This window comes from Trachemys scripta, chromosome 3 (genome assembly GCF_013100865.1).
Source record: "Trachemys scripta elegans isolate TJP31775 chromosome 3, CAS_Tse_1.0, whole genome shotgun sequence".
In the NCBI taxonomy this organism is placed as follows: domain Eukaryota; kingdom Metazoa; phylum Chordata; order Testudines; family Emydidae; genus Trachemys; species Trachemys scripta.
The window spans coordinates 112,562,250-112,574,864 of NC_048300.1; the positions used below are offsets into that span (position 1 = coordinate 112,562,250).

At 43.2% G+C, this 12,615-nt stretch overlaps 1 protein-coding gene across 1 annotated transcript in view; it reads left to right on the forward strand.

Moving 5' to 3' along the window:
• Positions 1 to 12,615, forward strand: part of TRDN (triadin) — a gene marked incomplete in the record, with an annotated part of 278,678 nt that overhangs the window by 250,854 nt on the left and 15,209 nt on the right. The window contains 4 exon segments of the mRNA XM_034765753.1: positions 967 to 993; positions 2,080 to 2,118; positions 2,336 to 2,377; positions 3,378 to 3,425. Of these exon segments, the coding sequence (XP_034621644.1) occupies positions 967 to 993; positions 2,080 to 2,118; positions 2,336 to 2,377; positions 3,378 to 3,425 (156 nt within the window).

Genomic DNA, 12,615 nt, shown 5'->3' on the forward strand with positions numbered 1-12,615 from the left:
CCTCTCCGCGCCCCTCCCCCCGTGTGAGCAGCAGGTGGGGCCTCAGGGGGAATAGGCTGATAGGGAGTGGGGTTTTGGGGTGAAGCGTGGATGGGGCCTTATGGGGAAGAGGCTGAGCAGAGGCAGAGTCTTGGTGTGGAGCAGAGGGTTGGGGGCTAGGGTGACCAGTTGTCCCGATTTTTATAGGGACAGTCCTGATATTTGGAGCTTTTTCTTATATAGGCACCTATTACCTCCCACCCTCTGTCCCGATTTTTCACACTTGCTATCTGGTCACCCTATGGGAGACTCGCAACAAATTAATCTGGCCCTGTGTAAATTGATGCAGATCCTTCACTGGAGCTATGTTAAAATTACACCAGCTAAGGAGCTGGCCTGTTGTATCTGTTGTGTATTTTTTTGCATCAGTTCCTAGGGACCACAAATGATTGTGCAAGGTGCTGTACAAACACATAGCAAGAGACCGTTCCTGCTCCAAATAGCTTACAGTCTAAAAAGACAAGGCAGATGTTTGAGGGAACAAAAGGTACAGAGAGGTGGAGTCACTTGTCCTAGGTCAGATAGCAAGTCAGTGTCAGAGCCCTTAATTAGGGTACATGGCTGGTAGGACAGCAGAGGTGAAAACTTAAACTTAAACCTGCTTTACAGAAAAAAAGATATTAGGTAGCTATAACCTTGAGTGCTTATCTGAAAAGAACCCTATTTAAATACTTACTGATCTGAAAAGCTTTCATTGGCCCAGTAGCTGCATGTTGGATTACAGCACTTCAAAGGGTAGGATTCGCAGCTTTCACTGTTTAATGTCCATTGCATGGACTCATTTATTTCCAAATTAATATCCTGTGGGGATAGCTGCAGTTGAAAGTTAAGATCTATCAAAACTGTCAACTTCTAAAAATAAAATAACATCAAGCCTGAATGTCTTCATTTTTATTTATTTATTTATTTCTGATTGTTTTCCTGAAGAACCAGCATCTGAAATGACAGTAGCAGGTAAATTTTACACTTCTCTTAAATGTCTAACAGAAAGGACCAGTTGTATACAGTGGTGTTGTAGCCTTGTTCATCCCAGGATATTAGAGATAAGGTGGGTGAGGTAATATCTTTTATTGGACCAACTTCTGTTGGTGGGAGAGACAAGCTTTCAAGCCACACAGAGCTCTTCTTCAGGTCTGGGAAAGGTACTAAGCATGTCACAGCCAAATACAATATTGAACAGATAGTTTAGCATAAGTAGTTAGCACAGATTCTAAGGGACCCTTCAAGGTGAAGTGGCCCATTAACTCCTCTGTGGTCATAGGGAAATAAGGGGGTTAGTGTGTTATTGTTATAAGCCATAAATCCAATGCCTTCATTAAGGGCATGTTTTTTTAGCATCTAGCTAAGTAAAGATGTGAAACACAACCTCTCTAAACATGATTAACCAAATCCTTGGCTGGTGTAATCTGGCATAGCTCCACTGAAATCATGAGTGCTACGCCAATTTACAGCTGTTGAGAATCTGGCCTGATGAACTGATTCTTTTCTAGTCACTGTATTTATTTATTTTTAAGTATGTGTGTGTTTGGGTGAGCTAGACAGAGGTGATTAGCATTAAGCCAGCTTGCGTTAATCAGATAGCACATGCACCAAGAGACACTGAATCCTTATTACAGCTGGTTGGATCATATGGAGTGAAAATGAACAGTTCTAAGGCATACTGCCAGATCTCTGCTGTACTCAACAGGGAATATTGGAATGGCGCAGATGCCTGCAGTTATCTACCTTAGTTAATTTCAGTGTGTTTAGCTGAGAATAGCCTTAGCTGACTAGCTGTATTCTGGGGGGTTGGAAAAGGAATGCTGAAAAAGGGCATACACATATGTCATGCTAAGACAAGTATGTTTGTTTGGTGTAAAGCTTAATAAAAAGAATATAGTGCTGTAGACCTACAGTCCATTGAAATGGGCAAGATTTATCCCTGCTGTAAATTTAGGAACATTAATAGTTACACCAGGGATCAATTTGCTCTAGGTGTCCAAAATAGAATTCCCAATAAAGGCCTCTTAGTTAATGATATTTCCTTGCAAATCTTTCTAGCCAAGAAAAAAACAGAAAAGGCTGCAAAGGAAAGAGAAGGTAAAAGCCGACTATTTGAGAAGTCTGTGTGTGTAAGATCACCATAGTAGTAATCTCATTGTCCTTGCTGTGAACATTACAACTCTTATTATTGTTGTTTGAAACAATCTCGGAATGGTTTGCCCCAGTTTCAACTGAAGACTGACCTTGATAATCTGATTGTTACAAAGTTAAATTGTCCCTTCCCTAAACTGTTATATTCCTTTCTCCTTTGTAGCAAAAACAGAGAAGAAACATCCCAAAGAGGGAAAAGCCAAAGGTAATAAAGGGAAGAGAAGCTCTGCAAGCAGTAATTTAAAATGAGAACATCAGGTTTTACAGGGATGACAATGGAGAGCTTTATTAGTCTTTCTAATGTGTGTAGGGGGAAACCCTGGAGTTGCACATGAAGCCAAAATAATTCAGCATATAGAGCCCTCTGAGTATGAGGTGGAGGGATGAAATCAACACCTCGAACCTGGAGGTAGGCTGCAATGTGGCCCCCTCCACAGCTGGTAAATTAGCCTGTCTGCAGGATTCCCAGCCACTGTATTTACATAGGAGTGTAGTGTCCCCTTCCTGGTCTGCCATAATGCTGCATGCTGGGACAGCATATTTGGAGCTAGCGTGGGTTCCATCTCCCCAGTGTGTGGGATATTTTGAATTGCTGACCTGTATATTTTGTGATGACTGCATTCATAATTCGAGATAATTATCATTTGTGTAAAACATTTCCTGGTCACATACATGCTGGCTAAGCTGTTTGGGCTCCACAGTTTCAACCAAACACTACAGTCATTTGTAGTTGTTATGATGGTTTATGTAATGCCCAGTAAAATAATTAGTAGCATTGGACAGACAGACTAAGGTACTGAAAGGCATAAAACCACATATATGGAGACCAATTTATGGATATTCGTGCTAGTTAAACAGAGATCATCTTTCATAGAAGTGCAGATCTGGAAGGCCCACCTAGAGCCAGACCTTCACACACCGATCCACAAAAATCAGAGACATCTGTCCACACAAAATGATCAGGCATACTTTTTTGAGGATTCAAATGGTCAGTCTGAAGACAGCTATTAGTAATATTTTAATAAAGCAGGTTTGTTAGGCACAGTTTTCCTTATTCTGAAATTTCCCTTTTTGTTTGCAAAATCCACTTTGATCTGTTTTGTTTCTATGAACTGTAAAGTGTTAACCAGTTCAAAACCTATCAATTGTATGTTTTTACTTAAATGCTAAAATTTCATTACTTAGTATCTAATGTGTTTCTTTAGCAGTGCCAACAGTAAAAGAAATTCTAAGACAGCACAACCTGACAACAGGTAATCAATATTTCCTCCATCTTATATTTTTAAAGAGAGCCCTAGCCTGCAAGCTCTTTATGTGCACAACTCTCATTAAAGTCAATGGGAGCTTCACAAGGGGAGAGCTGACAGAATCAGGCCCATATTTATGTATTTGTAGACTGTTGTATTTGGACTGTATCTCTGTCCTTAACCCAAACATATTTTCAGCCAGTTACCTTTTAGACCAAGTGGTCTGTCATGACATTGGAGATGTCTGATTTAGAACAAACATACGTTCCTCCTGGGAAATCTGTTCGATAGCACAAATAAATGAGCAAAAATCTCTCCAATTCACCTTGTTTCTCAGGACGGGGATCTATCCCTGTAAAACAAACAGCATAAAGGAGGGTGGGATATTTCAGTACGAAGTCTACCTACAGTGTCTTGTCACATAAGCTCTTTGGGGCAGGGGACCAGCTTTTTATTCTTAGTTTGTACAGCACCTAGTACAAACCTGGACCATGGCTGTGATTCACAAGTGCTATGATAATATAAATCATCAAATTGGTTCTACTTATGGCCAGATCCTTGACTGCTGTAAATCAGTGCATGTGCGTTTAGTGGAGTTACACTGATTCATGTCAGTTGAGGATATAAGCCTTTAATCTCACTAGAGAGTAATAGTCTGTAGTAGAGACTATGGAGTCAAATCCACTTTGAGTTGTGCTTTGTGGACTTCAAAGAGGTTGCTCCACTATAACTGCCAACAGCGTTTGGCCCAAGCTGTTTAAAACACCCTGTGGTGTCTCTAATTGAGCTCAAATATTTTTAATTCTAACAAAATGTGCAAGACAAGTATACACAAAATGAACAATATGGAAAAGCAAAACAAACTAAAGCAGGGACACAGAAAGTTGGCCCACTTCCAGGTGACTACTCACACGCTTAAAATTAAGTACATGTATAAATGCTTTGCTGTATCAGGACTGATTGGCTTTCACATAAGAAGATATCTGCTCTTCTTTCACTGGGAATGGTGAGTCCTGGGCTCAACAAATAGATTGTAACTCCTGCTAATTCTGTAGTCGAATAAGAGATGCAGAAATTCAGGAAATAGAATCTGTGTTGCAAAACAGGCCTCATTGTTTTATGCTAACTTTTGGAGCTCAACACGTAAAGATAGGGAGTGCTCATAGTGCTGCCAGGTATTAACATTGCCTGACACTTCCCATTATAAGACCCTGTTTTCAGTTGCTTAGAACTTTGCCAAACTTTAACCATTTGGGTTAAAAATTTTAATGCCCCATGCCTGATTCAGGCTAAATTTTTCTGAAAAACTTCAGCCAAAATGGTTCAGCCATTTCTGAGAATGTGGCTAGGGAAATACACTGTTTTGCCCATGTTGAATTCTTTGAAAAGCACTTGTATCCCCACACTTTCAAGCAGGGACTTGAAATTTAGCAGGGAGTTACTTTCTTGTCAGGGATGTCTTTTGCTGTCTATGTGAACATCCACCCAAATTTGGCCAAGTTATAAGATGTTCACACAGCTCAACAGAAACTTCTTGAATGTTAGAAACTAAATTCCCTGAAGATTCTGTCCACACTGGGCATTCTTTCGCTTGGAGCTCAGCAGGACTTCCTTACAATTGCAGCTCTGGGCTCTGCTGTGGGCTGTTCTGGATCCAGAAACTGAGACTAGGAATTGGGATGGGGGAGACTCGGACTCTTGGCAAGGAAACTGGGAGTGGGAGTTGGACAAGAGGGCCTGGGAGCCAGTTGGTGGGAGAGAGGGAATACTGAGATTTGATGAAGAACTGGGATTAACTAGGCAAAGACTAGAAGAAGGAACCAAGGAAGGGGTGGTGAAAAACAATGATGGCTTGTCTACAGGGCCCCGCAATTCAGACTACGAGTGTATGAATTGCGAGCACACTAATGTGCTGCATTCTAGCTGCCCCATATGGACACTGCTGGTGTAAACTGATTGATTGGCAATCCCTCAATTTGAGGATGATCTCTACCACAGATTTACATATGGGTCCTGAGATGCCTCAGGGGTCTGATCCTGGAACTGCAAATCCACCTGCAGTAGGTACAGACATTTTGTGGCAGGCCAGCGGCCTACTGGGAGAAAGTTGGTTTTTTTGTTTGTTTGTTTTTTCTTTCTCCTTGCTCCTCTCTCTCTTTTCAGGTTTGAGGACAAGGTGCTTCTCCTCAAAGCAGGCCACTGCCTGATGGAGGATATGGGGTTGGTTGGTGGCTTGCTCTTCCCAGCTTGTGATGTCCACATCAGCTTTCTTAAGATATGCTTTCAGTGTGTTTTTGTAGCATTTCCTCTGATCAGCACATGATCTCTGACCATGGGTGATCTGAGAGTAGAGGACTTGTTATGGGAGGCGAAAGTCTGACATCCGCACACAAGGTCCAGCCCAGCAAAGTTGGTGCATGAGGATCATAGCTTCAATGCTGGTGACATTGGCTTCAGCAAGGATGCTGACATTAGTGCAGTGATCTTGCCACTTGATGCGAAGGATCTTCTGGAGGCATCGGTGATACCTCTCCAAACATTTGCGGTGCTGTTGATAGGTCACCCAGGCTTCGCATCCATAGGAACAACAATTGTCTTATAGACCTGGCTCTTGGTGTCCTGCTGTAGGTCATGGTCTGTGAAAATGTGTGAGAGAAATTTCCCAAAGGAAGCACTTGTGCTGGATCTCATTGTTGATTATTTTCATTTTAAGAAAGTTGACTACTGAGGTAGCAAAAGTGCTCGACTATCTCCAAAGTCTGTCACTCTATGGTGATTTGTTGTGGGTCATTTGCAAGGCCTGAAGCAGGTTGATAGAGCACTTTAGTCTACTCAATATTGAATGAGAGTCCTAGGCTTCGGTAAGGTTGTGCAAGAAAATCCAGTCTGGACTGAAGGTCCTTCTCAGTGTGCACAAGGATGACACAGTCATCAGCATACTGAAGATCAGTAATGGACGCCCTGAAGACTTTAGATTTCTAGCGGAGATGTTGAAGAATAAAGAATCGCTCTATATTGAATGTCAACTCCATTGGGGAGGTGATCTTTAACGAGGACCAAAATGACTGCTAAATAGATGGAAAACAGGGTTGGGGCAATCACACATCCTTCCTTAACCCCAGTTTTAATGATGAAAGGTTCCTTCTCCAAGATCAGAGAACCATGGCAGTCATCTGATCTTGGAGAAGCCTTAGGACCTTAATAAATTTTGGAAGGCAGCCAAATCTGGCCAGCACCTTCAACGGGGCTTTGTGATTGATAGAGTCAAAGGCCTTTGTCAAATTGATGAAAGCCACGTTCAGGTCCTGATTTTGCTCCCAAGACTTTTCCTGCATTTGGCAGGCAATGAAGATCATGTTGGTTGTCCTGCGTGATGGTCTAAAACCACACTGAAATTCTGGCAATATTTCCTCAGCAAGGGGAAGTAATCGGTTTAAGAGGATATGGGCAAGAGTTTTCCCTGATGTAGACAGCAAGGGAATGCCACAATAGTTTCCACACTCTGACTTATCTCCTTTCTTAAAGATTGTAACAATGTTAGCATTTCTCAAGTCCTCTGGTATCTTCTCATTGTATCAGATATGAAGAAAAAGTTTTTGGAGCTTCCCTAACAGTTCTCCATCTCCAAACTTGTAGACTTCAGCTGGTATGCCATCTGGCCCTGCTGCTGCCTTGTTCTTACTTTCCATAATGGCTCGTGTTACTTCTTCGAGGGTGGGGGGGGTCAGCAAGAGATTCTCTTTCATGTTGTTGAGGTATAGATTCGATAGTGGTATCTGAGACTGTTGACTTACGGCTTAGGAGTAACTCAAAATGCTCCTTCCATCTGGTTTTGATGGCTTTGATGTCCTTAAAATACATTGATCCATCTTGGACTCGGAGTGGTGTGGGTCCATGGGAACATAGGCCATAAATGGCCCTTATTGCCTGAAAGAAACTCCTCATGTCATGTTTATTAGCATAAATCTCAATCTCCTTGGCCTTTTCTCTCCACCACTTATCTTTTGATGTCACTGATTTTCCTTTGGGCTTCAGTCTTGAGTTGCTTGTATGACTCTTTCTTCTGCTGGTGTCATATGTCATTTTGCCAAATGTGATGAGCTTTTCTTTTCTGGTGAAGCAGGCCCTGAATCTCAGCATTGTTCTCATCAAACCAATCTTGGTGATGGCAGGTGACATAACCAATCGACTCAGCATATGCCAAGAGAATGGCAGTGTGTAATCCCTTCCAGAAATTTTCATCATCATCATCATCATCATCAGCTGTAGGCACAGTGGCAAACTTCTCTTGGAGATACTGCTGAAGTTTCTCCTAAATCACTATATCTTCAAGGGACTTGATGTTGAATTTCTTTCATACTATTTTTCCTGATTGTGATGGGTTGAGGTGATCTGGACATTCATGATCGATCTAACAAGGCGATGGTCTGTCCAACGGTCATCAGTTCCATGCATGGCCCTTGTGATGCAGATATCCTTCCAATCTCAAGCTCTAAAAATAACATAGTCAAAAGGGTGCATGCCAATGCCTGGAGTGAGGGTGTCTCCAGGTGATCGTATACTTCTCAAGTATCAGAGGGGTAGCCGTGTTAGTCTGGATCTATATAAAGCAACAAGGAGTCCTGTGGCACCTTATAGACTAACAGATGTATTGGAGTATAAGCTTTCGTGGGTGAATACCCACTTCACCAACGAAAGCTTATGCTCCAATACATCTGTTAGTCTATAAGGTGCCACAGGACTCCTTGTTGCTTTATACTTCTCACTTTGTCTAAAGGGGGTGGTTTCATTATGATCATGCTATGTTCTATGCATTTGCTCAGGAGAAGGATGCCGTTGGAGTTAGTCTTTCTTACTACTCCTTCTTTTCCAGAGAGCTGACTCCCACCTGACTCTAGCATTAAAATCTCCAAAGAGAATGATCTTGTCCTTCTTGGGAATGTTGGTTAAGATCTGTATAGGATTGTTCTCTGGTATCCTCAATAGAATCAAGCATTGGGGCATACGTACTGATGACTGTAGTAGACTGGTTGTTGCTGAGCTCAAGATAAAGAGTCATAAGACGTTCATTGATTCCTACAGGAAATTCTGTAAGCTGACTGACAAGCTTATTCCTAATTGCAAAACTGACACCATGAATGTGCCTGTCCTCTGCAGATTTTCCTTTCCAGAAAAAGGTGTAGCCTCCACCTTCTCCTCTCAGTTAACCTTCATTTGGGCACCTTGTCTCACTTAGGGAAGCAACATCGATGTTATATCTTGCAAGATCCATGGCAACGATAGCAATTCTTCTTTCCAGCCGTATATTATCTTTGTTATCCATCAGGGTGCAAACCTTCTTTTTATAGCTTTGACCGCAGGCAGAATGATCCCACTGGATGCAGTAATCCTCCCAGAGTGTATGAGACAGCCTAGGTTTAGGGCACCTTTTATAGCCCTCTCCCCATGTGGGGTGAGCAGAGGGGATCCTAAAGAGGAATGCTCAGTCACAATAGTAGCTGCCAAATTGCACCCCTGTATCAGTCCAGGTTCCAGACAGCCATCTAACTACCACTGCCTATGTGCAGATTCGTGGCTAGGGACTGCCAGATTCACTAATCCTGTCCCCATCACCACTAGCCCATCACCGCAGGGCTTGGAAGGTTGGAAAGATGTTGTTTCCCATTGTAGAAGTCTGCACATGATTTCTTTTAATGTGGGGAAGCTGGTGCGCTTACAGCAACCACACGATCATGACACGTTGAAGGTCTGGGACCCAGTGGCAGGGAAAGTCCGAGATGATTGGAGATCTCCACTTGCTGCAGCCTTCATCCACTTTCACAGTCATTGAGATCCGAGGACCCTCTTCCACCTGCCCACCTGGGAGATTGGACCGTGCTTTGTCTGGGACCTTCCCTCAGACCTGTTCACCTTGGGAGACCCTACCAGGAACATGAAGCTCCCAACAACTTAGCTCTGAGGATCATTGGAACACGCAAATCCCTTCATCACAAGAAGGTGACAGTCCCAAACTAAAAGGTACCTAGTACACATTGTAGTCCCGTTTGAAAGAAGACTACATTAACATGAACTAGGTATCTTTTAGCTGGCACCAGCAGTGTCCACACAGGGCAGTTAAAACAGAGCCGTTCAGTTCATTCTGCAATTCACACCCCTGTAGTCCGCACTGTGGCACAGAGTAGACAAGGAGCCCAGGGAGAGAGACTGGGACCGGGGAGCCAATGAAGATGATGAAATGGCTGGGGTAGGGGGGAGCTGAGACAGATGGGATGAGGAGATAGGTGGAGAAACTGACACTGGCAAAGCCGGGAGACTGGGACAGATGGGGAACTGGGATGGAGAGTCCAGAGGTGTATAAATAGGACTCCCTGTGCAAGGACTGGGTTGAGAAGTTTGAGGAGCAGAGACTTGGACCAGACAGGTGAAGGAGAATGTCAGTGGGAAGAGGAGCCATTCTTGGGAAAGAGCTAGGACTGAGACTGGAACAAGTTGGAAGGAATGGGGCAGAAGGGTCAGGGCCAGCTCTACTGTTTTTGCTGCCCCAAGCAGCGCACTGAATTGCTGCCGCGGATGGCGGGTGCAGTCCTTGTGCCATTAGGGCGGCACGCGCGTTTCCGTGGTGGCAGCAATTCAGCAGCAGCTTCTGTCTTCAGCCAGAAGACAGAAGCTGCCAAATTGCCGCCGCGGGCAGCTGAACATAGAAGCTGCTGCCGAATTGCCGCCGCCGCGGAAACGCGCGTGTCGCCCTAACGGCACACAGACTGCCCCCACCGTCCACGGCGGCAATTCAGCGTGCTGCTTGGGGCGGCAAAAACACACGGACTGCCGCCCCTTGCAGTTTGCTGCCCCAAGCACCTGCTTGGAATGCTGGTGCCTGGAGCCGGCCCTGAGAAGGGTTCATGACCAGTAGAGTGCACTCCCTTCCACAGCCTGGAATGGAGCCGAGATTCCCGAGTCTCCCCATTCTTCTGCTGCCAACAAATATCTGTGAAAGCCACTGGCAAAGTATGAGTCTCCTCCCCATATAGTGCTGGATCACACAGAGTATGACACCCTATTACTGCTATCACTTACTCTGTTAGCTCAAATGGCAGAGGTCTGTTTGGTGGATATCAAGGTTCCAACGCTGACGATGACGCCTGTGGGTGTCACGTGGTAGGATTTTTCTTCAGTATGCTTTTTTAAAAACCTAGGAAATTACACCTCCCCCCAAAAATCAGTTACAAGAACATTATTAAGGCTGCAACGTGGAGTATGCAAAAGATAGGAAATGCTAGAATCCGTGTTCCCTCTAATTTTTCCCATGCATGTGCGGAATTAATTTTATGTGCACCAATATGGAGGTGATGTGTGCGTATTATGCATATTGGTGCACATAACAAAATTCATGTGGTGGGGGTGGGACCAAGGGGTTCAGAGTGTGGGAGAGGGCTCAGGGCTGGGGCAGAGGCTTGGGTGTGGGGGGTGCGGGCTCTGGCTGAGACTGTGGGCTCTGGGGTGGGGCTGGGGATGAGGGATTTGGAGTGCAGGCTGCCCCGGGGCTGCGGCGAGGAGAGAGGACTCTCCCCTCTCCCCCCAGCTCTCTCTCCCTGCAGCAGCAACTGGGCTGGGAGGGAGAGGCGCCTCTCCCCGTTGCTGCAGCTCCGGGGCTGGGCTGGGTTGGGGCCAGGGAAGGGTCACCTCTCCCCACCTTGGCAAGTCTGGGGCTGGAGGAGAGGCATCTCTCCCTGCTGCAGCCCTGGGTGCCTGTGTGGCACTTAATACCACACAATTTAGAGGGAACTTAGACTACAATTAAAATTGACTGTGCAATGTTAATTCAGCTTACCATGATTTACCACGATTATTTCTTCTAGTAACCACTTTCTTTACATTACGTGATAGGTCAGTTTAGTCGCATGATATTGTTGCTCCCTGATTCGATAATCCTAGCCCTTAAAGAGGTCTCAGGATGGCTGTGCAAATATATTTCCATAAATGCAAACAGATAATCACAAAAGTATTTTACGTTGTCTCTTTCCAGTGTTTTTATGAACAAAAATATTTGTTGGCATATTTGTAGGCAACAAATAAAGGTTTTATAAATAACATCAAAGTGAATTATAGTCAAGCATTTGTCAATTCTATATTTCAGTATTAGCTGAACTCTAAGAATTTAAAATCTGAGGCCAAATCTAAGATACTATAATGAGTTTGAGCTTCAGTTCTGCTTCCTATTTATTTCCATTTCAGGCTGATACATTAAGCACAGTGTATTAAATACTAATACTTTGTACTGGAATAATCAAAGCTGAAAAGTATTTAGGAATTCTGATATCATCTAAAATATTAAATAAGAAATCTTCTCTTGGCTTCTAAAGCTTGAATAGAATAGTTTCATGTTCTTAGATTTGGATTTGAATCTTCATCTGTTTCTTGATATTATAAAGCAATCAGATAAAGAGCAATAAGCAATTTTAAAATCTGTATATAGCTTGAGTTTTAGAACATTCACATATACAAGGATTTAAGCAGAACTCTACCAAGCAAAAGCAATATTGATACTCGCAGTAGACAATAACTTGTATTCCTTAGTAAAACTGTCCACCAAGTATTTAAAAAAAAATTATATCACTAGATATGGACCTGTCTAAATGTCAAAGATGACCCTTCCATAAAGTTCAGGAATATTTGGCTCTGTAGTTTTTGCTCAGTCTAAAACAGAAATAGGCACAACAGGGAAGTTCAGACACACATCTGGAGCCAAATACTACCCAAAACTGAGGACTGTCCAAGTCCCAGTTTATCACTGGGACTATTTCATTTATTTTATAAGACTGTTCTGTAGGTGTTAACATTTACAATTGAGTTTGAAAAGCTAAACAACTGTATAGGTCATTGTTATATTATAATTATTTTACTCTAATTATTTACAAATAATGCAACAATACAGTGAGGGAGAAGCGGAGGGTCAGATTACAACAATAAGACCATAAACTGTGATAATAGCTACATATAACATATGTTTTTGTTAAGCTGGTACAATGTTCAGACTAATGGGCAGAGTGATTCTTTTCTAGGTAAATGAATATATTTAGCAATAGAAAGGTAGCTTCAAAAGCAGCCTTAATTTCAGGAGTAGAATAACAAGTCTTGTATCTGTGTTTTACAATTTTGGGAGGTCTTAAAGGTCCTCATGTCAAAGAAATTTATGCTT